A 27,006-nucleotide genomic window follows, 5' to 3' on the forward strand; every position below is an offset into this window, starting at 1 on the left:
AAAACATGCCACGCTTACTAAGAAAGAAGAATCTCTGTCAATAAGAAAAATGAGAAAATACAAGAAGCTAGAAGACCTGTTCCCACCATTTATTTTAGTATTCGTGCACTCTTTTTCAAATGGATTCTACTTTTCAGGTAAAAGAATATCTCATCTGCTCTTTTCATTATCACATTCTTTACTGGTCGCATCCTTGAAGAATGTTATTCTAACTTTACTTACCCGCTGAGCAAATTGTCAAATGACCTTCCTTTGTGTGGCTGAGATAATATGCAATCAATAGTACAAGTGCTAATCAACCCGATAGTCTGGAGTGCTAATATGGAGGGTAGATGGGTACAGGCCTGCATGCGAGTTGTGATATCAAATAACTATTTTATGTGAAGGGACGCAGCATGATCTGCTAGTGGATTTATATCTCTTTGAACTAATCTAACAGAAGAAAGAAAATGTATACGTAAAATTATGGTTCTATATGGAATGACCTGCTCCAACACTGCCCGTAAATCAGTATAAGATATAAAGATTATAAAAGGAACATTTATTTTCAAAATACTTGAGGTGCAGGGAGTCCAGTTGCGAATGGACTGCTGAGATCCAGAGCATGGTGTTCTACTCCCTTAATAATCTAATGTTACCCATTGATCAAGTATTCATGCACTGGTGACACAAATTTCTCATCTCAGCTCCTTCTTCTGTGCATTGTATTACGAACAGCCAACAGCCTCAAAGAGGAGAAGAATGAATGCTCTCCTTATCCTCTAGACTTCTCTTGTAAGAGACAAACACAAACATTATGTGACTTTAAGATGACTTTAATGAATTAAAAATAAATCGGTAAGCCATTACATTTTAATCTAGACAAATACTATATCGCTTAAATATAATACATCTAATACATCCAAAGTCATGTTATTATTCCTATTGTACCATGATGAATTCTGACCAAACACAGAAGGAATTGGTGTTTCGAATATGAAATAAAAATCTCCACTTTTGTAATATCTCTAAGGAGGGGCCAGATCCAGTCACCCACAGAAATATCTGTTAGTGTCGAACTGCTCAAAATTGGTGTAACAGAACTGTAGGATAGCACCATAACCAGGACAGAGAGGCATAGTGGTTATGGTGCCGAGAGTACCCTTAAAATTCTGCCAAAAATGTAACTATTATTGCATGCTGCACATCTACAAGTGTTATAACCAATGCATAACAGAGCATTTAAGCAGTGTTTCCAAGAGTTATCGGCATGTGTCACTACAGATGTTTCTAATGATTAAGTAGCCAATGAATAAGTCTTTTTCATTAACACCATATTACAAAATGATGATTACATATAATAGATAATTATCTAATTTATTCTGTCTCTAAGGTAATCAGGGCTTTAATTGCCAGCTCTATTTACTCTGCAATTAATCTTTAATATATTTCATATATGTTTCTCAAATTCCGAGACAGAAGTGAATAGCTTTTAAGACATAATACTTTAAATTACAATATATTTTAAATGCATTGTCGTGGTATTCTTTATTGGACCTAATGCAATTTATATTTCTACAAACCAATAAATGTTTATTAAAATTGTGAACCTTTTGGTCAACATTTTTAAAAATTCTTGGAAAATCTGAAAACTAAAGTAATTGGTGATGTAGAGGTTAACATATTGCATTTTCTTTATCTGATCTGGAACTAGAATTGTTCATTGAGCGTCTACCACAAAAGTAAGGTACTCAATGGTGTCTGCCTCTATAAAGCAATCAGTCAGTTCAGGGCAAGGCTGTGATGACAATTACTAAGATGGGATGAAATCACGGTGCCACCTGTGATTTTATTCTGAAAATAAATTGATGGAAAGAGCCGTACAATGCAAACTAGCTTTTTAGTGGATTCAGTAAAGCTCTGATGAGATTGAAACCATTGCAAGTAGACTGAGTTCGTTATCATGGAAATAAGTTGAGCTCCACAGGTGCTCATTTTAGAACAACGGTAAATGTCTTTTTGACAGGTAAATTGGTTTGGATGAGTTTCCAACTTTCATATCTTTCTTTCCTAATGTCATCACGTCTGATCTGAATATATATTTTGGAAGTGTAAAGATTTTTTTTTCAGCAAGAAATGCATTACAAAATCTATTGTATTCCTGGCATTTGAAATCACTGAAAGCTTGAAAGGGATTCTATTAGAGCCTATTCTTCTCGGAATCATCAAGAGTAGATGCATATTCATGTTCATGAGAAAAATAAATTAATTATTATATTTAAAAAAATAAAAAAACAATATACTAGTATATTTTAGTTTTTTAAATTAACTGGATTTACAAATTAGCAGACTCATTTCGGTAAATTATTGTCCACCTACCCTAAATGCTATATGTAGTAAATTTTCTAATGTGCATATACCCCAGGGCACTGATATGGAAGGGGGTTTTAGTGATACAAGATTTTCAAGTTTTGTATATTCCAGCAAATTGCAGAAAGGAGCAATCATGTAATATTTTATGGTCCCTCTCAAATATGAATTGAACTCTGGAAGCGGTAAACCGGGCAAGGATTGGAGCCAGACTGGAGGAAAAGGGAATTATTTAAATTTTACTTGCTGATATTATATGTCATATGTCATTAAACTTAAGGCACTTTGTTTGACTATTCCATTTTGCAATTTTAAAAGTATTCATGGTGTATTATAAAAAAAACAAATAATAATTTTACAAAAGGGTAAAAAAAATAAAAAAAATTACAGATTTTAATTAATTAACTGGCTATATTTCAAAATGTACTGAAATAAAGAATAAATACAGAAAACAAAGAAATGAAAAAAAAAAGAAAAAATATAAAAAAGGAAAATAATATGCCAGACTTGTCTATCAGCAAATATTTGTTAGCGAAACCTGGATGGAAACAAAACCGTAGAGAAAGACAGAATACACAGATTACACCAGACAAATATTTGAAAGCAATAAAAAAAGTTCTTTAAATAAAAGATGGCATTTGGACCTTTTGAATTTACACTTGAGGTTATGAGCTCAACAACAAAGATGAAAGCTTGTGAGTACAAAAATTACAATCTATTAATGCTAAATGTTTTAAATATCTAATTTTTATTTTTCCAGTTCTGTTCTCCACTTTTTTATTTCCACTTTAGTCTGAAGACATATAATGTTCTGCATTAAGCTGTATGGTGCTGTGCTGATACTTTGTCAGCACTAAAAAACTTGTGGAATGTTATACCATTTTCAAAGTTGAAAATTACTTTATCATTCAGAATCACGTGTGATTCCATTAGACAATGTATAGAAATAACGTACAAAAATATTTATCTATAGTAGGTTAAAGCATGCATGTGGTATATGATGGATGCATTTTTTGTCCAAAAGGACATTCAAGGCTCAAAATTTCCTCACCCACTAGCCAGTGGCAAGTGAAAATACAACCTTTGTAAGTGTGTAGGCTGTATATAAATGTATTGCTCCCCTCTGTCAACTGAAGACATTTTTAGAGGTCACAGATAGACAGATTAGTGCTGAATGGAGCTCATTAAATGTGAATTTCAATTCCCCATAGACTGCAATGCAGTTTGAGTAGAGATAAATCCCTGATCACACCAGGGTAATCTAGATATCAATGGATACCTGAGACTTTTGTCATTTGGGGCCATTTTTATTGGTCCCCAAACTGACAAATAAACTGTATGCAGTGCTGAAAGATATTCAATAAAGATATTTCAATAATACTGCAATAAAACCGTAGATGGTAGAAACATACCAATCTCTACTGTTTTAACTAGGAAACCTATCTACTGATATCTGTACTGATATCAGCGTAGGGTTTCTGTAGGATTAGGTATGGTGGGATGAGGGATAAGGGTAGAGGTAGCGTTAGGGGAAGGTGTAGGGTTAGAGTTAGTATTAGGGGAGGGTTAGGGTTAGGATAGGGTTAGTATTGGGTTAGTGTTAGGGTAAGGGTTAGGGCTGGGTTTAGGTAAATTCTGTGTAAGGATTTAGGATAGTGTATTGTTAAAGGGACACTATAGTCACCCGAACAACTACAGCTTAATGTTCTGGTGAGTATAATATCTCCCTTCAGGCATTTTCATGTAAACACTGCCTTTTCAGAGAAAAGGCAGTGTTTTCATTGCCCCTAGAGACACCTCCAAGAGGCCACTCTTTAGATGGCCACTGAAGGGGCTTCCTGGCTCTGCATGGGGATGCTGAATTTTCCTCATAGAGATACATTGATTCAATACATCTCTATGAGGAGGTGCTGATTGGCCAACAATGGCGTTTGGCCCCACCCCTTTGCTGATTTTAGCCAATACAATGCTTTTCCACGGGAATGCATTGGATTGGCTAAAAATCAGCAATTTTGATGAAGTCCCTAAGGGGGCAGGATCAACATCGGCAGGCCTGTGGAGAGCTGAAAATAAGGTTAGTTTTAACCCATTCTGAAGGGGCTAAGGGTGGGGCAAGCCACCTAAATGGTGGGTTTTCACTATAGGGTCAGGAATACATGTTTGTGTTCTTGACCCTATAGTGATCCTTTATGTTTTGGGGTAAGGTTAGTATAGGTATAGGGTAAGAGGTATGGTTGATGTAGCGTTAGGGGTGGACTTGTATAGGGTTTGTGTTAGCTACCAACAATGTATTTAGATCCTAGACATATTAGGCATTTAACAACCAGTACTAATATGTAAATCTATACGGAGTTATTTTTATTTAATTGCATTTGATGTTAAAAGGGTAATTTATAAGCACAGATGTGAAAACATTGTTTTATTTTTCTAATTTTACCATTGTATACACACTTAATGTTGTTTCACTTTAAAACCAATACATAATTATGTAAGGATGCACCTAAATTTTCAATTCCAATTCAAGTTCTGTACAGGTTATAGAAATCTGCACATCAGTCATCATCAAACTCAAATCATGCACTGTGTATTTAGAATGAAGCAATCACAATAAAGCGTATCTCGTCATCATGAATGCAGATGTGCAGGGACACTTTAAAAGATGGAAAAAATATTATCACAACAAAGTATATAACAAAACTGGTTGTGTAACTTTCCTGTCACTAACTTTGAAATCAAAGGTAGTAGAATTAGTAGGTTTGCAGTGACAGTAGCTTTTCATTCTGGCTAGCAGCATAGGATTTTTAAATATTGAGACAATTACATTTTTTAAGGACATTACAATCTCATTCCTAAAGACTAATGCCAGCTCAAAGAATCCTACTTATTTTGGAAATCCCAGCTAATAATTGAAAGGCTAGACATTCCATTTTGGAAGAAACTGTTGAAAGGACAGGAGGTCCTACCACTGGTCTTTAAAGATATATTTAAAGATATATAAAGATATATTAATATGTTAATATTGAAAGATATATTAAAAGAACTGTATAGTTTGAAGTGCAACATTTGCATGAACATAAATGTTTATTGATACCCCTTCATTCCTACAGGCTACTGGTTGTAAATTGGCTAATGCTACTATGAAGAAGACTTTATCATTGAATAAACACTTACAACATATTTATATAAAAAGTAAATCTGAAAAAATCAATAAGTCCAGGTAAATGTTGATGGGTCTAAAGAGAATTTACTAATCTGATAAATCAATTAAAGGAGACCCTGCTTCTGTACTTTACATTATTTAAATTCAAAGTGGCAACATTCTACAGACCTTTACTAAATATTTTGGGATTTGGGGTTCATGACAACTATACAGCTATGTTTGTACACCATGAAATAAACATTATCAGCAAATAATGAACTATTTATCCTCTAAGATATGTTTAAAACCAAAAGCCACTCTTCTCAAACTAAAAAAAAACATTATTACCTGCTAAACTGCATTTAAGAAAGAACAAGATATGTTATTGCAACTAAAAACGACACTATCTGGGTTGGCTTTGTATAGGGTAGGTGGCAGTAATAAGACTTTGATATTTGATTGTTGTACAGGAAATCTGCCTGCAACAAAATATGTCACAGTTATAAAAAGAGAAGTTCTATAACGTAGACTTCATAGGCTGGATTTATGAAGCAATGTTATTATAAAGTATAACGTTTTTATAAAGTTTCTGAACTTGATAAAATCTCTATTTTAACTTTTGATATATTTGATACCAAGATATAAGCTGCCAGTGAGTATAAATGTTTAGTCTTACTTTTTGTCAGTGGATGATCTATGATTGCTCAAAACAGCATACAAAAAAAGTAAGAAATCCACTCTTACTACAGATTATTACATCCACAAATCAAAACCAGGATTGTATTAAGTGACTGGTGGTCCTTGGGCAAGATGTCTATCAAAATGGTTAACTCTTGTCTTCTATATTGTCTTTTATTGCATTACTATACCACATAAACATATGCCATTTTTGCTCATTGAAAAGAGCTCTGATCGTAGGAAGAATGCACCATCCTTGTCAAATAAGACATTTTATATTCATATTATAATAAATTAAAAATTAAATGAGAACAATATTTATCTGAATCTGCTTAAATAAACATTACATTTTATAATATACAATATTACAGACGCATAACATCTAGTTATTTTGGATGATCACATACTCAAGGATTGTACATAGATATAGAATAAATTGTGATAACAAATATATCTGTCACAATCTAAAAGAACTTCTTACCCTTGAGGAGTATCAAGGTGTATCAATATCTACCAACATTGAAACATAGACCAGTGATGCCACTTATTACACTGGCAATGCTCAAAATGGGAGGCCCTATCCAGGAAAGAGGTAGTGTCACCCATTGAAGAGACATTTCAGAGTAATGTGAACAAATACCAGGCTGACTGACAGCTTCCCAGGTCAGATGCATGGTCTTAATGGCCTCCACAGTGCAAGAGCATCTAATGATGCACCCGCAATGTGCTTGCTGGGGGCATTTTCCTCATTCCTGGAAGACTTGACACCAGAGAACTTAACTTGGGATGGCATGATAGGAGTCCAAAATCAGAATGGTGTCTCTGGAACCAGGACTGTTGGATCCATTGTTGAAACTATTGCAGCATTAATACTTTTGCTGATTGCATTAGGGCAGTTGTGCATGTTTCCATACTGGTAACAATTTAACAGTGTTTATTTGATACCAAGATATAAGCTGCCAGTGAGTATAAATGTTTAGTCTTACTTTTTGTCAGTGGATGATCTATGATTGCTCAAAACAGCATACAAAAAAAGTAAGAAATCCACTCTTACTACAGATTATTACATCCACAAATCAAAACCAGGATTGTATTAAGTGACTGGTGGTCCTTGGGCAAGATGTCTATCAAAATGGTTAACTCTTGTCTTCTATATTGTCTTTTATTGCATTACTATACCACATAAACATATGCCATTTTTGCTCATTGAAAAGAGCTCTGATCGTAGGAAGAATGCACCATCCTTGTCAAATAAGACATTTTATATTCATATTATAATAAATTAAAAATTAAATGAGAACAATATTTATCTGAATCTGCTTAAATAAACATTACATTTTATAATATACAATATTACAGACGCATAACATCTAGTTATTTTGGATGATCACATACTCAAGGATTGTACATAGATATAGAATAAATTGTGATAACAAATATATCTGTCACAATCTAAAAGAACTTCTTACCCTTGAGGAGTATCAAGGTGTATCAATATCTACCAACATTGAAACATAGACCAGTGATGCCACTTATTACACTGGCAATGCTCAAAATGGGAGGCCCTATCCAGAAAAGAGGTAGTGTCACCCATTGAAGAGACATTTCAGAGTAATGTGAACAAATACCAGGCTGACTGAAAGCTTCCCAGGTCAGATGCATGGTCTTAATGGCCTCCACAGTGCAAGAGCATCTAATGATGCACCCGCAATGTGCTTGCTGGGGGCATTTTCCTCATTCCTGGAAGACTTGACACCAGAGAACTTAACTTGGGATGGCATGATAGGAGTCCAAAATCAGAATGGTGTCTCTGGAACCAGGACTGTTGGATCCATTGTTGAAACTATTGCAGCATTAATACTTTTGCTGATTGCATTAGGGCAGTTGTGCATGTTTCCATACTAGTAACAATTTAACAGTGTTTATGTGTAGAATAGTAAAGGTTAAAATGAATGGTACAATAACTGTTAATCTATTTTTAAGCATAATTATTAAAGAAAGGCATAGCACAACTCAATTAAATTAGGATACAGATACGCTAGTACATTTACAATGAACAAACCTATTACAAACTTACCAATCGTTTTTCTTTATTTAGTTAAAAGTACAAACAGAAGCAAATATATACTAGATTAATGAAAGCAGGAGTAAAGAGTATTTCTACTTCTCTCATCTATTTGTTTGCTAGTTCATATTACTACTCCTGCTTTGAAACTTTGTAGTTATTTACTCCATGTTTACATATAGAAACTCACTCTCATTTTAGTAGTGATAATTTGGATATGTATAATAATTTCTAAAACCAAACAGTTGCACATTTCACAATACTGGGTATCTGAGGCCAGTTGAGTCTACAAACATATTTGGGCTGGATTCTATTAAATTTATAAACTCTTCTATGGTAACTGAACAGAGTTTCTCCCATTAACATCCATTAGAGAATTACTATTCGTTAACTATAGATACGTTAGTCGCCTATAAGAGAATGTAGCTATTCATTCGCTATGTCTAGCATTCAGCATCGCCTTCCATTGACATTTTTTCCAGTACTTACAAATATTTTTTAAAAAAGTGAAACAAATAACCATATAAAATACATTTTCACAACAATAACATTATTATAATTATCTTAATCATACATTAATCATACTGTTCAGTCTGGCATGCATGCACTAATATTCACTAAGCAAGCAAGCAATTGTGAAGAACTAATAAATTAATAGTAATTTTTTAGAAAAAAACTAAACAAAAATTTAAATTTGACCAATTTTGACCTAGAATTTTTAAATTCCATTGTCAATTCTCCATAATGCTCATCTTAGTGTAAAAACTAAACTAAACTAAAAACTTTAGAGCCATTAATAGTCTACAATAAAAATAATAATAATATAATTAAACAAACACACTTTAATTTATATATATATATATGTCTAGCATCTTCATAAACCAAGAACATCTGTACTGAAAAAAAGAATGATATACGTAACAAAAATACCTGGAATCAGTTGTCCCAACACTGGATGGAAGAACAGGATAACAAGAGCTGATGACAAGGCAAAGCAAACCGTTTTTCTCCAGAGCATGTTGTTCCACTTCAAGCATTACCACAATGTTATCTAAAAGATATCAGCAAAACATGAGCCTGAAAATGGTTCATTGTCACTATACAATTCAAAAAGAGTGATGATACAATTCATTTTAAAGAATGCAGTTCACTTAAACTGAAGGTGAATAAAGCTGTGTTTCATAAATTGAAATTTCACGGTAAATGATTGAATGATATATTTTATGAATATTTTATCTTATTAAAGACATTTTTCTTCATTCAATATTTTTTATTTTTTGAATTGCGAACATGTTAAAATACCAACCGATATTATTTATTTATTTATAAACTTAGGAAAAACACATATATTGAAAGCTGACTCAACTTGTTATTGCTTTATGGTTTAGGCCAGTGACAAGTACTAATAGAGTCTACTCTTTTTGTGCCCTTCAATGGTTTATGACCTATTCACACTGAGCTGGCATGCATGGGGTTGTTGACACAGAGGTCAGCACATGTGTCATGGGGAAGTAGGAGGATAGACTGTCAAATGAGGCATCAAATATTTTCCAAATACATAAAACTAGTAGCACATTTGTTAAACTAAGCATACCAAAATCTCCAATCCTATCAAACATGCATTAACTCATTCGGTACTATTTATAGGAAACATGGAATATAGTTAGCATATACATACAGAATAAAGCAGCAACTGTGTTTGTGGACTGCTGCTGAGGCATAGATAAAAAATCAAATTATGTAATTTTCCATAATTTGACTTTTTGACATATTTATTCATCCTTTTGAAAAAATCTTTTTCAGATATTAGATAAAACAACCTCACATAGTTTGCAAGTTTAGATAAAGGGGAAATAGTGAGAAAAGTTATGAAAGAAAAGAGCAGGAATTTGTACGAGAATGTGACAAAAATGGTGAGATGGTCAAAGGAGGTACACATCATCACTACAGCTCTTTTTTTGTAGAAAGCATGAGCAATGTAAAATACATAAAAAATGTTCAGAAGAAGAAATCACGATGGAGGGAAAATGACGACATAAGCATACCAACCGGCACTGGATCCACTAAAGGAGGTCATGTCAGAAAGAAGAGAGTATAGAGGGAGAAGAGATCCTTGTGGTAAAACTATTGGAAATGAGAATGCCAGTCTGAAAGAGTTAACGAGTGGTGTCTAGTGGTAATCGATCAATAACATCACTCTCTTGTATCTTGTATGATCTGGAGGTGACTCACTAAATAGCAAACTGTGCAAATTGTAAATTTAATGCAAAAGTACATGTAAAATATATATGATTTTTAATCATACTTTAACTTTGGTTTAACCCCAGCTTTAAATGTTTTACCTGAATTTTGCAACTTCACATTTATTTCACTGTATTTAAGTATTTAGCGCATACACTATCGATAATATTGTCTCTTATTGTCACTAAGATGGGTATTTTTGAGAACTGTAAAAACTGGAAAAATTAAATGGACACCAGCTTTTTTGAATTATGCACAGCCTATTAAAGGAACACCATAATCGCCTAGACCACTTCATCTTAATGAAATGGTCTAGGTGCTGCATCCCTATCACCTTAACCCTTCAATTTAAAACATTGCAGTTTTTGAGAAAGTTCAATGTTTACATTTCAGGTTCAACTCCTCCAATCGTATCTTTAATGCTGACAGCCACTAGAGTTAATTCCACAGCACAGATTGAGTAAAACTTGGTCAAAGTATGCAGAAACGTTACATCATGAATGAGAAGCATTGGAGTAGACCCTCACAGAGGAGGCAGGGCCTTCTCCATGATATCCGTTGGTAAGAGATGTAAGCAGTGCCAAGGGAGTTTCAGCACTGAAATAAGCTAAGTAAAACGTTTTTGTGCGCAGCGGAGGGGAACCTACCAACATGTAGGGACAGGAACACTATAACGTTAGGCATACAGATTTGTATTCCTAAGGCTGTAGTGTTTCTTTCAGTCGAGGCTCATCATCAATAAGGGCATGTGGAGCAGCACACCGCCAGTGTTTAATTGGGGAAAACATGTATTTGTAGTAGTTTAGAAACATTCATTTCTGTAGGGGAGGGTGGTAATCAAAAATAAAAAGGGAAACAAATAGTGTCTCTTTAATTCTGTAATACATTTCAGTTAAACAGGTCCCTCTCCTCTCATTGGTAGCTGTTTAGAGAACCTTTCATGAAAGCATGTTGGCAAGTAAAATTATCTAATTGCAGCTAAATCCAAAGGTCACTACTCTATACTAATTCTTCTTGAACTCTCTGCTGCCTTTGACACTGTTAATTATGTCCTACATATTCAAACTCTTCAATCCCTGTCCTCACGTGATACTCCTCCTATCTCTCCCAATGTACATTCAGTGCCTCTTTCTCTCATAACACCTCCTCCCATTATCCTGTCTCAGTTGGGGTCCCCAAAGGCTCTATTCTTGCCCCCCTTTTGTCTTTATACTGCCTCTCTTGGCTAACTTAATAATTCCTTTGGATTCTGCTACCACCTGTACACTAATGACAACCAGATATATACTCCTCATCTGACCTCCGCTGTTTTAAAATGCATCACCAGTTGCCTTTCTTCTATTTCTGACTGTATGCTCTCCCAATTTCAGAATCTCATCCTCTCTAAAACTGAGCTTCTCTTTTTTCCTCTTAATAATTCTAATCCTCTTATTTGGCTCTCCTTGCAAGTTGATGGTACCTGCTTCACCAGCCCCCATTGCTATGTGGATTCAAATGAATATCAAATATAAGAGCAAATTAAAAAATAATGAATGTAAGTCACTAAATCACTAATCCTAAAGGATCTGGCTTGAACGCATGTATGATACCTATCTAATAGCATAAAGGAAGCTATTAGTTAAATAAACCTATACAGTTAAAAGGACTGCAGAATAAAAATAAAACTAAAAAGATTGAAAAGAAGGAAAAATAAACTGAATAAACATATGGGAATATCTGCACATCCACAAAAAAAGGTGAATAAAGTGTTGGCTGACAAACGTGAATGGTAAATGTAGGTGGATAACAAGACAACAGCCCCAAGGGTTTCACCCTCCTAACCACTCACTGAACAAAAGAAGGGGAAAATCGATGGGGAATAAAAAAACAAAGATATATAAACTGAACAAAATTATAAACGCAACACTTTTGTTTTTGCCCCCATTTTTCATGAGCTGAACTCAAAGATCTAAGACGTTTTCTATATACAAAAAGGCCTATTCCTCTCAAATATTGTTGTCAAATCTGTCTAAATCTGTGTTAGTGAGCACTTCTCCTTTGCCAAGATAATCTATCCACCTCACAGTTGTGGCATATCAAGATGCTGATTAGACAGTGTGATTATTGCAAAGGTGTGCCTTGGGCTGGCCACAATAAAAGGCCACTCTAAAAGCAAACAGAGCAGGACCTTTATAAGTGACCTTTACAGCAAACAGTACAGAACACAGTGATAACTGACTCTACTAAGAAGAATGCAGCAAAATCTTAAGGGCCTACACATATATATATATATATATATATATATATATATATATATATGGATCCTGATGAAAGTCCACAAGACTTAAAGAAACTGGAATAAAAGTATTTTTTTATTGAAAATCCATGAGTGCAGCCACATTACCTTACTATTTGGATATTTAAGCCCTGGTATTTCACCCGGTTTGGCAAGTTTGAAGCCTGAGTGCAAGGTACATTCTATTTTTATATATATATATTACAAGATAGTCAAACGTATGGTTGGTTGGTTGGTTGGTTGAATGGATGGATGGATGGATGGACAGAGTGAGGGACAAGGGAGACAGATACATCAATGAAACTATGAATTTTTGCACTTCTTGCAATGTTTGATCTATTCACTAATCAAGATTTGAGGAGTCAGAATTAATAAGGAACATCTTTACCAAAGCAATGCATTTGGAGATATTCAGAATAAAACATTGGAGGCCCTAGACTAGATCGTGTGTGAAATAGTCATAGCCTAAATATGCTCTATTGTGTCATCAGCTTATGAAATAATGTTTCACAGGGCATGTTATCAGGTTACATGAGGAACAAGTCAGAAAATAGAATCAATTTAAATTTTATTTTACAAAGTAAATACTATACACAATTATCTATTAAAAAATAGACACTTTATATAATTCAAATTTAAATAAATAGCACAAAATGAAAATATGATTGTTCTAGGAAGAATGTATGATAATATTAATGAACTGGGTCTCTGGGCGTACAGCTGTGACAGGTCTCTGCATCCTAAGCAGCCCTTATGTTTTTCACTGCATTCTTCTTATAAGATTCAGTAGCTATCACGATGTCCTGTACTGTCTGCTGTAAAGGTCACTCATCATCATCACAAGAGAGCAAGGCATGCAGCCTTGACTGCCCTATAGAACCCTCATTGCTTAAAAATGAGAAGTGCCGATCCTGATGTTCCCTCTGGAGTTTAAGTGAAGCAATGGGAGAGGGGTCACAACTTATCATTTAATTCAGACACACTTCACTGAGCAATCTCATCTAACTTCACAGAACATTATAATGTTTCCAAGTGACCATTCAAATCTTTGAATTTTGATTGCTTACTACCTTCCTTTAGCTTTTGTTTGACTCTCCAGGAGTCTACATTCTTACTTTACCTACCAGGGTTTGATTTAATAGAAGATAAATTAGTTATCTTTAAGGACTTTTCATTGTGTATTGGAGCTGGATGCAGTTGATATGTAAGTCCTTGGAAAGCCTGCGTTTTACAAAACCTGGGGATTTTTTGTTTGGAGCATAATGCAATCGATTTAAAGCTGTTTAATAATACAAGAAGTCAAATCATTCAGCATTAAATATTAGTGCTTTCAGATGATTTTTCCTAAGACTAGAACACCAAGTACCACAGTAGAATGCCCTATTATGCATTAGTCAGCAGTTATGTGCAATAGATAAGATCCTGGATCAGTTCATTGTTGTGTCTCATTGCAAGGCTCTAGTGAAGCTTTAAACCCTTAAAGTGTACCATCCTATTATGGTACACACAAGTAAGGTTTAAAATATAGAGATTCAATTTTAATCTATACATTGTGTTATTAAAGGTGCTAGCAAATGCCTAACTTTTAATTTAAACACATATGGTTATTCCCTAACCTATCAATCAGTTCTGGACTTTAAGAGAACTGGGTGAGCAGGGAAACCCACCCACAGGTGGTTCTCCTGCTTTCTGTCAAAGATAATCCCCAAGCAAGTCAATTAAAAAGGAATATAGAAAAAGAGTAACTGATTCATTTTAATTAAATCTTAGAATGAAAGTTTTTACTCATATTTATTTTACTTCACTACATTAAATACATTACAGAAATTAGAGCAGTTTTAAAGGGACTCTACAGTGCCAGGAAAACAAAACATTTTCCTGGCACTGCAGGTCCCCTCTCCCTCCCACCCCCCATATCATGTTGCTGAAGGGGTTAAAACCCCTTTAGTGACTTACCTGTATCCAGCGCCGATGCCACTAGAGGAAGAGTTAACCCTGCAAGGTAATTATTGCATGTTTATGAAAACTGCAATAATTACACTTGCAGTGTTAAGGGCAGTGGGAGTTGGCACCCAGACCACTCCAATGGGCAGAAGTGGTCTAGGTGCCTGGAGTGTCCCTTTAATAAACCAGGAGATTGAATGTGCATGCCCCAAACATTTCAGGATAGTAATGCTTACTTAATGCATGCTTCATTGTTATGTATATATAATATTACTTATTTTTTAGGGTTAGTGCTAGGGTTGTGGTTCGTTTACTCTTAAGCACCATTGAGAAACATATGTCCCAGTCTGGTAAAGATTAGTGGAAGTAACAGGTCCATCTTGCAGCTGACTACATTAATCCAGTTCTCTCCCAATTGTATTACTCCAGAAAATGAGATATGAAGAAATGTTTGCATTGTTTCTGTCTCCTCAGCTCCTCTCTAATATAGGGTCTAATATAGAAGGCTGAATATAAATAGCAGCAAATGCAAATAGCAGTTTCTTCCAAGGAGCATACCTTCTGCCAATCTCAGGCAGGCTGGGAGATAAATGTGTCAGCTCTGCCATGATTAGGATCTCCCTTAGCTTGAAATCCTTTCAGGTAGATCACTCTTTTAAAACATATAAATGATACAATAAAAGGGTGCTGGAGGCTCTATTCAAAGACACGCAACTAATGTATATTAGGAATTAAAGGTAGAATATGGGGGATATGAGGTTATGGATAATTCACATATTATTGTAGTTATAGTCCAGGGCATCTTGAATTAAGCAACCCCCTTAACTCTAAGACCTTACCATAATACTAAACCACCCACACCCTAAATATCTTAGGTGGCCACAGGGGATCTATAGGGACACAGGAACCATGAATTTGGTGAGAAGAATGAAGGGGTGGCCAAATCATTAATCTGCCTAAGGCTTTGTAGGATTTTAGTCTTTCTTTGCCAATATTCACGAACTCTTTCTAAGTCCCTAAATCATGGGCAATATAATGTCAGTGTCATATTCATTTGGGTACCAGGCAATAGCATGTGGCATTATAAATAGCAGAATAATGACACTATAGTCTTTATAAAGCAGTTATCTTCATGGGACACTATAATGCACATCATTTATACACAACTTTCTAAAGAAGAGAATCGTTTACATTAGATGGAAGTACATCTTTATCACTAGTAAATATTCATGTTTTCTAAATATAGTAAATATATCGTAATTTTAATAAGTTTGGGTAATGGTGTTTGCTTGTTGCATTACTTCATCATGCATATGATTTATAACATATTCAAATTAATCTTGGTAACTGTGAACTCATCCTTTTCTAGTGCTTACATACTGGTCACACACACACAAAACAAACTGCGGTCAACTTAGAACTAAACTTCTCCACTTTTTAGCTTTAACAACCTCTGATCAAGTCCAATTTATCACAACTCTCTCTTCTCTATATTTTAACCAATTTTCTTTCCAATTTAAAATGACAGATACAGCTTAGATTCCTGTAGTCTTTTGCTTGAAGCATGAGTATAATATCGTAGCAAAAAAAGTATAATTTGTTGATTTATCTTTGAATGTTAAAGGGACAGTAAAGGCTTATGACTTATAAAAGTTATTTTACAGGTAGTTTAGGCGCACATGTTCTATAACATAAAAATACAAAAATATGTGTTTAACTCTGGATGTCTGTAATATGACACCCTTTTTTCTAACCGTTTGGCAAACTGAAACAAACATTTTCTCCACAGATATTCAGGATGTGAATAAGGCTCATCCATTTAGTTTTTTTTTAAAGGCATTCTATAAAATCTATGTCGTATTTACCAGTTTGCAAGATCATAAAGAGTCACATTAAAGACAAGTTTTGAAATGTACATGCTATTCAAGCCTCTCCCAAACACATGCAATAGATCTCTAGGTATGCAATACAAATGGCCTATAGGGAGCACTGCACCAAAATGTGCTTTGTTCGTTGAAAACCAGTTAAAGCACCAATTTTAAAGGAACTATATTGTGCTATCTTATGGTTATGCTGTAGTGGTTCTATATGTGAATATATTTGGGAGTCTAGGCCAACTCTTTTGGTTTTTCACCTCTCCCTGTCATAGGTGCCTCTTTACAGAACCCTAGTTAACATTACAATGCAGAGAGCCCCAGGAGAAAGGATTTCCCAAGTAATTAGATTAATCTCATAAGAGGAGGCATTAGGTTGCTAGAATAGGACCTGCCAAAAATTAGGTACATTGGTGTTATGGCAGGCTTATTCAATGTTTGATCATATACTGTAAGTAAACCCTCAATATTTTTTTTATTAAGTCAGGTGTTTTCCTTAAAACAAAACACCTATTCAATTTTGTGAGATGAGTAAGTGCGATGGATTTTGTAAATACTGGATCTCTCTAAATACATAATTTTTCTGCTTATATTGTTTCCTGTTGAAGGTTTCATTAAGAAAGACTCTCCATTATATGTGCTTTCAGTTTTGCAAAAAGACAAAAACAAAATGTAGTGGTTAACAGTGGACTAATGTTGCTAGAAAATTGACAATTTGGGAAAATATCTGATAACAGCATAGACACAACCAGATGTTCTTAATGAAAAAAAAAAACAACAAAGAGTACTGTTTGAGGGGTCCATCTTTCAGACCCCAGAGACCATTTCTGTTATTGGAAGCAGAAAAAAACAGTAACTACTTCAATCGTTTTTAAAACAACAGACAAAGAACAATTCACTGTAGTATGAATTGTATGGAATTCAATGTGAAGAACGCAATTCAAAATGTGATACCAAAATAGCTGAATTGTAAGATTCTACATGTCTGCTATGTTTTCAGTTTGGCCTAAAGTTTAAAATTCACTGTGAATTCACTCTGAACTCCTGACATTTCACGCTACATTACATTTCATTACAATCTTTATATAGCCACATAAGTCATTGTAATTTATAGGGGAGAAAAAGTATTTTTAGAGCTATTAATTACCAAAGGGGCAATGTAAGCACCATTACCACTAGAGACAGTTGTTTTATTAATAAATATACAATCAATTTTGTTTACTTATTGCGCAATAGTAAATATTGTGCTGTATGGAGCAGATTTAAGAGTTATTTTATTTACATGTTTACTTGTCCATCATCTGTCTCTATGGAAACTAGACGAGGAACCTAACTGGATTAACAGCTTAGAGTGGTGTAATAAGTGAATCATCTCACCAAGGGCACAGAGAGGATATGAAAGGTGATGACCCGAGACCACCTGCTTTGGAGAATCGTTCTGTTCAAAGTATAAATTAAGGCCTGGGGCTCAGCTACAAAGGGGTCAAAGAAAGAAATTCAATCGGTTGAAGGCTATGTGTTAAGCACATACATTGTTTTACCAGTTAAGGCCTCTTCTGCCATTATATTAAATGTTCTTGTTATTTTCTCCTTATTTCTTTCTCCTTCAACTAATGGTTGATGTTATCAATGCAAAAATGACACTCACAAATGTTAACATAAGTTATCATTATGAACTTACTCATAGACTTCACTCTCAGGGCCAGCATATTGCTAGATCGTGGTTGGTATGAGCTTCTCATTCTAGAAAACGACTGTAGGTCTTCTTCTGTGCATTGTGAGTGAGTGGTAATACATGTGATTCCATAGCACATAAACAGTGCAAACATTGTTTACTGATCTGAAGTGTGTATTCTAAATCCCATGTTGGCATAATAGATCTGCTTATGCTATAGAAACCAATGTATTAGATGCTATTTTTGCTTCGAAAAGTATGTTAAATAATAGTAACAGAGTAGGACGCAAGGCTTAGGCTTTATTTTTTAAAATACTATGGGTATCTTGGATCTTGGGTCTTTAGTTTAATAATTTTATGGCGATAGACACCATCAGACTAGTGGACAGACAATGAGCAGACTTTTAAGGAGTTGCTCTACATAAGCTATCTGTATACCGTTATGGGTAGTCTCTTTCTGTATATCTAGCTGTCTGTGATGTGTACTACAGTTTAAGGTTGAGTATAGGTTCTACAGACCATTATACCAGGCGTATAGACAGATTTGTGTAACTGATTGATTTTACTATCAGGGTTGAAATCTAACACGAACAAGCAACTATGTTACAGGTCCTCTAGATATCTCCATGGCCCTTGACAGGTGAAATTATGTATCCATACTCAGAGGATTTCATAGAGGGATTTCGTAAGGAGTTTTCTTAAGGGGAAAGATACATATCTATATATATATTTTCTTCTTGTGTTCTTTCCTCTTTATACTCGCTATACAGGGCCTGCGCTGCTCCAAAGTTACTATGTAGGTTGTGGCACCTAAGAAGTTTATACATAGGGAGGATATCAGATCCACTTTTAGGGATCCATCTCCCCATTTAACCCTTTCACTACTGTGCTCACCTACCTTTATACTGTTAAGAGCAGCTGGTACCTTTTTTATGCAATTACCTATATAGGTTTGAGTCCTGTCTCAGACTACAGGGAGAACACTGGGTTCGCTTAGTGTTTTTCCCATTATAGCAGTCTTGATTCACTTTTGCAGGTACTTCTCACCTATACCTTCCCTACGCCTACCTGTCTATAACCTCTTTTCTAGACACTCAATACTGGTCTTACTGACCTATAATACCATTATTAAACCTATCTAGTTTTACAAACTAGACTTTAGCTCAAGACTCATACCCAGTGTAAATAGCACTTTTGTTACACAGTTTTTTTGCACGGTCTTTTTCATTTCATTTAAGGTGTATGTATTACTTTTTGGTTAGTCACCACCGACTTTTTATATATTGCTTTATTAAAGATTTATTGTTTTTTATCCCGTGACTCTAAGGGATTCATATCAGGGACATATATTATATACTATGATATATGGGCACACCCTCGGTTATCGGTCTTTTGAGGTGAGCCTGCTGCTCTCCCTCTCTTAAGCCCTGACCTGTGGGTATCCTCTCTTTAAATAATAGTAGCAGATCATATACCCATACTGTGTAATAACTGCTACACTGACTTATTTAGCCATTAAGTTTATGAAACATTCCATTATATATTTGGGATTAGTTAACCATCCTCTGCTAACATCCATTAATTAGCTACTAATTAGTTACTTACGCAGGTAAAATATATCCCATAGTTGCAGAGTGTAGACAAATTAAAACTGAATATACTTCTAGGGATAATTTATAATTTTCCTCATTGCCTATCAAAATACAAATGCTGTATTTAAAAGAACTGTGCACACTAGTGAACAAATTTATTAAGATGGGACAAGAACCTAAACTTACATATGTTATTCTTGTTTACCTCGAAGGCACATAGAGACCTGAGATTGTATACCCCACACACAAGCTGTAGGAATACACTAAAATATTCCTACCCTTTCTTCTGCAATTTCACAATTTCACATTTTCAGGTTTCTTGTCACACAATCATTATTTACCTTCTGATTTAATCCCTCAAGCTAAGAGACCTTACTATATGGGACTTTAGCTGTCATACTGGTCCCAATGGTAGACCCTGAGCCTTTCTTCCCTACCCATCCACCCATTCACAAGAAACATCCATTTTTAAATTGTATGTAACCAACAAACATCTCTCACTTACTCTTCCAGATGTACCCGATTTTAAAACAGCTAGATGCAAAATCATCTTCCTCATTTAAGACGGTGTCTTAGTCAATCATACCTCCACTCACATGATACTCAGACTCCTGATACTTGCTGGAGAATTGGCACTGATTACAATTCTACTCTCCATTTGGTGGTCCTGCTCCTCAATTAACAATTTTGGATCACTATACTCTAAAAAATAATCTCAGTTACTTAGGCTCCTATTACTGACACACCAGTAGAGGCACTATTATTTCATACTTAAGAATGAATAATTAAATTCAGGCAACCCTTCTTGTTGCTTTACTGTATGTATTGGTGCTGATGTTTACTATGGCCGTTGCTGCCGCCCAGGAGTAGTGGGAGTTTGAGCGCAGGACTTGTTTTTGTGTATTTGTATTCACTTTTGAGTGTGTCACACAGCTATGTTACAGTGCTGCCGCCCACCCCATGTGTTCCTAATGAAGGGTTAATAAGCATGTCAGGTTTTATAAATATACCCCTCTCTGTCTCATTAGAGATATCTTTGCCAGAGCTCAAGGAAGCAAGGTGAATAGTCAATGTAGGATCTACATAATAGGTTTGCCTTGACGTGACAGGTGGGCATGCCCTCTCATGGCCATTGGAGTAACTAAATAACCTCTGTTTGTTTAAATACGCATAGGGATTTGGTAAGAGAGCAGGTAACTTTTTTTTCTTTGGTTTTAAAATGTAACATATTAGAGCCCACTTGCAATGGAGAAATGGGTAAAAATCATATGCACAACAAAATCTAATCAATCTCACAAGGTTAATGCATATTATAAGTCTACCTAGCTCTATAATGTTTTACTGTACTAATTTATTTATTAACAGTATACCACAATAAACCACTAGAAAATGTTTCAACTGGACCTTAACTAGCCCTGTATTTGGTCCTTCTCATGCCTCATGAAAATCCACACAATGTTTCATCTTGTGGCACCTCATTGGATATTTTATTCATTTGTACATACATTTGAGTCAAGGTTGGACACATAAAACATTTAAGTAATATCGCCCCCGAGCAAAAATTATTTCATAATAATAATGTCGTATGCATTCTGTGTATGAATGGCACTATTACTGAGAGTTTGGACTGTTGTATATTTACTTTTGTAAATTACACAACTGTTCCCATTTCTTATATATAAACCAACAAGAAATGATCACATAGCATGACTTGGTGCATTGTTCATTAAATTATCAGTTGGGGTGAAATAAAAATTAAATAAAAAATAGTTGTAATAAGAAGTTTGAAAACATATCTAACTTACCTTTATCACCAACTATTTTGCTTTATATTTTAGAAATTCATTATTTTATTACTCTTCAGTAAAGACACCCCTTGATGTAAGTTAACCATGGGGACCATCTGACTAATGAATTAGGTCTTAATTAAAGTAATCAACAAGTGACATCTGGATGACAAATGTTACATGGTATCATTACCCGCAGTGGGAGCTTAAGGTCCTTGGTTGAAGATTAGTCAAATAATAAGAATCAAAGCTCATTCCAAATATATTGTACCATATCCTATGACATGCTAAAATAAAACCATTTGTTATAAGATGTCCCTTTAACCTCTTCACTAACAAACACTTCTTATTAGAAAAATATAAATATAGCATTAATTTGAAGCAAGAGATGTATGGCTAGCACATAAACAATGAATAAAACAGCTTTTCGTTTTCAGACAAACTTTTATATTCAAATTATGAAAATGTACACATTTCTTATTTTCAATTTATTTGTTCATCCTTTATAGTAATTTGTGGGGAATTAAACACTTTATCCAGTATACAGTGTCCTTTATCATTCAATGTTTCACGCAGGGTCTGAAATGGTAATATAACAGCAATAATTACTATGTTTTTTCCCCCACATACAGCAGGTGTAACAAAAAGAGAGAAATACAATTTATCAAATAGCCTGCTTATAGGTAAGGACACATTACTAGCAGTACAGCTTACTAAAAATGGTAACAGCTTGTAAAAATAATGTCTGCATATGAGCACAATGCCCACAAACAGAAAATATAGTTAGATCATATTTCTAAAATAAAGGTATTTTAAAAAGTGCTACTACAATAGTTAGCACTATCTGGAATGCTAATGTAATGTTACTAGTTAAACAGTAGAGTCCATTCATTGCTGCGTCCTCTCGGACAGTAGGAATGGAAGGGCCTATTGAAACTTCCTTTACTGTTTAAAAAAAAAAAGGATTTGATCTGATATTTTCAGCACACTTGAAGGCATTAATGAATGTATAGCGAATTCTGGAAGAATAATGTGCTCCTTTACAGGCTGGTAATCCTTACTAATATATACATTAGTGTGAAAGAGGTTTTGTGGACTAATTTTTTTTCTGCAAAGTGCATGAAAGTAAAATGGTTTATACTTGATTGTGGAAGTGAAGAGGTTATATATTGAATGAATGAAAATGCTGAATGATGTTCTAATTTAATAGTTAAATTATAAATTATACATAAAATAATATATTCCTTTCTCTTATTAGGGAACAATATTGTATGGTTTATTAATAAAGTAGGTAGCATATAATAGAGCAATGATTAAAATGTGCATTTATATTTCACAACATAATGACATAATAAACAGTTTTAATTTATAAACAGCAAGAAATCCATTAGGAGTAGAAGTGGGACATTTTAAGTATGTTAAATAATGTTTGTATAATCAATAGAATTTTCATGATAGAATCTGAATAATTAAAAATTGGCTTCTGAGCATTTTGGACAGATTATCCAGATATAGGTCAACTGAAAGTGTGAGCTATGTAATGTATGTATCTGAAATACATTTAGGCAGTCACATAATACTAGACTTTAATTTGTTTTCCAGTAATTTAAGGCTAAATTAAATGATGAACATATTCAGAAAAAGTTTGTTTTCACTGTGAAATACAAACATACATTAATGTTGCTTTAGAGGCTACTAATTTAACTGTCATGTCCTGTATTTTAGCACAACTAAATCAATTTTTTTTTTATAGTTGCATGATATTTAAATGGCATGCTTTCCTGGGCAAAGCAATACATTAGATAACCCTTAATGTGTCATAAAAATACAACTTAAAAAGAGGACATTAGGGGTACATGCATTTCTCAGTAATGATGCTGCTGTTGACACCAAAATTTCTACATGCAGATTAAGGAGCAGCGCACATACAAATAAAGCAGTTTAACATTTTACAAGACTATTTAAAATCACCTATCTCAGCACACAAATATGGGGATTCAGTTCCACCATATGGCCATTTCATGTTAAGCCCATCACTACACCACAGTATCCCAATATCGATGGATCCTACACTAATTTTAACATGGGAAACAAACTAAATAGTGTTAAATACATTAACATGCATTTAATTATTTTTTTGTATGAGCATTGTGAATATATATAATGCAAAATTATTATGATAAAAAACACAATACAAAACTACAGTATCAAAACTAAACAATTAAAGTGATAGTGCTATGATGTATGTACTCAATTCATGTCATATATCTGCTCTATATCAAATGAAAATTATTATTAAGGTGACATTGTTATCCAAACCTCCTCAAATGTATACTTTCCTGCTTTCAGCATCGGTGAATGAGAACCCACTTATGAGTAGGGAGCCTGACCCACGGTCAATCTCCTCTCGTTCTCTTCTCTTTGACATTATACATTCGACCTATGTTCGGCCATGCTACATATTTACTGTGGTTCAGTAACTTCAGCCTACTTTTGGCCACACTACATATTCACTGTAGTTCAGTACATTCAACCTTTGTTCGGCCGCACTACGTATTCACTGTGGTTCAGTACTTTCGGACCAACATATTCACTACATATTTACCGTGTTATCATGTAGTAGATTTGACCTACTTTCAACCACGCTACATATTCACTTTGGGTCAGTACGTTTGGCCTACAGTCGTCCACAATACATATTCCTTTTGGTTCAGTGCATTTGGCCTACGTTCAGCCATGCTACATAGGCACTGTGGGTCAGTATAATTGCTCTAAGTTCGGCCTCACTTTATATTTTAAACCTCTTTTGGCCACGCTATCTGTCATTAGGCATTTACATCAGTTAATCTCCAGGAAGTTTTACTCATTTTACTACACTGCATCCCGAAGTGTAATTTATACTAAGTGCCCTACTTGTGTTTTTATTAATCTACCTAAAGTTCACAATTTGTTGCTGATTTTATAAATTTGTAATACTAAATTATACTTCAAACTAAACTCTCATAGTATTTGAAGATATATAACTAATTTATCATCTGCTACTCACTTGTTATCTAAAGTCATGAAGTTGCTAGAAATTAGCCATTGCAATATCTTGCAATATACTGGGGACCTCATTCACAGCCTATCACATTTATATCTATTCATGTTAAGAACATATCAGTACGTCAAATCTCGCAAGGTATGCTTCATACCATTCATTAAAAACTGGGGATATTTTAGAATACATGGTCAACTAGGTAATTTAATATATTGTTCAATTTCCTCTGGTATTTCTTTGGTAAGAGGTATCACTAGAGTATTTTAATTATTCTGGGCTCATTTTACTTACGTTACCTACCGTATCACCAATCACTCTGCCACATTTTCATGGTGTCAGTAACATGGTTCAGAGTTCAGAATTAGTTCTCTTGTGTCAAGTTCTGGTTTTAGGTTTAGGTTATTGAACAACTGTACACAATTTGCCCTTCACTTTTCTATTCACTTATTCTTACCATTAACTTCAGCTGTCTAGCTTTCATCTATCTTCCAGGTGTATATCTATGTAGTCAAAATAGGTGTCATACTTTTCACATTTACGTTTTCCAGGTCACCACACAAGTGACTTGCTTTTCTGAAACTACCTCCCTCTTTACGACAACCACTTGCTTGGTCTATCTGTTAGGGTACCTTATTTGTCCCTAGGTATTATGTCAGTTACTCATGCCATTAGATAGATGCCTTGCAAGGCCAGCACTCATCCTTAACTATGGAGGTATTTCGCCCTTGGCCCAAATCATAGTTAGTGCCTTGCAACTCTGACTTCTTGGTAAATCAGTACAAAAGTAATGACAGTATACCTGGAGTTATGGGAGGGTTTTTTATTGGCCTAAATCTAGCCCCTCTCCCAGCAACTATACTCATATTTTGGTGATATTTGGAACCCCACCCACCTCTCCCTATTATACTCTTTCAGTAGGTGGGTTCTCTTTTTCAGGCATCCCCGTTCATTGGTTTTATCACGCCACAACTGTCTCTTCCTGATGTAGCTCACACCTTATTGTTTGCCTTCGGTCTTTGTCCCCAACCACAATATATATATATAGTAGGTGTAATGAAAGCAAATCTGCTGGTATTTTGGGGAATGTATACAGGATGGATATACATTTGCCATGCTAAAACCAGGTATATGTATATGTAGGATTCAATAGACACCTTTGCATGTTTTGTGTTATTAGCGACTCTGAAAAGTGACCCAGTGAAAAGCAAACATCTGCCTATATACCATACTCTAATGAATTTTTGGATATTTAGTATATTGATTAGTTTATTCAAGTGACATTTAAGTACTATAGGTATTTAGGCATTTAAGTACTATATTTGAGCTTTTATGTTTTTTTCACCTATAAATGCCTCTTCATATACTGCCAAGTATTCTAAGGTGTTTTCTACAATTTGCTAACTACTTGTTAACCATTTACATAACTGAAACAATACGTCTTAAAGGGATACTCTGAGCACCAAAAAAAAACTTTAGACAGGTATGGCCGCTATGTTACTTTATCGTTAAATACTAATAATATTACTCTATCTATCTATCAATCTATCTATCTATCTGTCTATTTTATGTATTTATCAATCTATCATCTATTTATCTTATAGTAATTTTCAATATTAAAAATAATAGTCTCTTATCCTGACCCCTTAAGAGCTTCATGGCTAACATTTCCTGGATTTGAATGCACAGAACTATGGCCCTTTGTCATCTATCATTTTTAGACAGTGTCCTATCTACTCAATTACATTTAAGTCTATACCTATTAAGCCTCGACATTGATGTGGATATATATTTACACGACCCACTCTCATAAATATTGATATGATATTTTATTGTTACTTGATAAATAAATAGCACCCATAACTAGTTGCAAAAAAATATGTATTTTTTATCCCATCTCTAATATATTTTCTATTGCAGATAAAACTGCCCACTATTTTTTTTTTATTAGTTGAGGTATTTTACTTGGTATTTTAGAGTTATATAAAATTACTTGGTGTTTGTTACAATTCAGCCACCTAAGGTAAGATAGATAGTAGTGTAGACTAATTTCATTTATGGGTAAGGTTTCGGGGACCAAGAAAGAATAACCTTTAATTTTAAGGATCATTGCAGAAGAAAGACCTTAGAATTCTTTAAGACTGATAGACATTTGGCTGTGTGGAGAATTGACAGATAAACGTAATTTGGTTCATAAAAAAAGGATAGATGATGATGAAATGATAACAGGAGAACAAAAGGAAATACAGTGCTGAAAAGGGTACCGAATATTCTCCTTAGATGGTATTTTGACTCTTCACTTATATTTGTTCTTAAAAAGGCAAGAGGGCTTTCAAAACCATTAAGCTTT

The 27,006-nt window shown here is 34.4% G+C and overlaps 1 protein-coding gene across 1 annotated transcript in view; it reads right to left on the reverse strand.

Annotated features, from left to right (window-relative positions):
• Positions 1–27,006, reverse strand: part of ROBO1 (roundabout guidance receptor 1) — a 903,637-nt gene that overhangs the window by 736,094 nt on the left and 140,537 nt on the right. The window contains exon 2 of the mRNA XM_063448635.1: positions 9,162–9,282. Within this exon, the coding sequence (XP_063304705.1) occupies positions 9,162–9,249 (88 nt within the window). The 5' untranslated portion in view covers positions 9,250–9,282. The remainder of the gene's footprint in view (positions 1–9,161; positions 9,283–27,006) is intronic.

The sequence above is a fragment of the Pelobates fuscus genome, chromosome 1 (genome assembly GCF_036172605.1).
Source record: "Pelobates fuscus isolate aPelFus1 chromosome 1, aPelFus1.pri, whole genome shotgun sequence".
NCBI classification, from domain to species: Eukaryota; Metazoa; Chordata; class Amphibia; order Anura; family Pelobatidae; genus Pelobates; species Pelobates fuscus.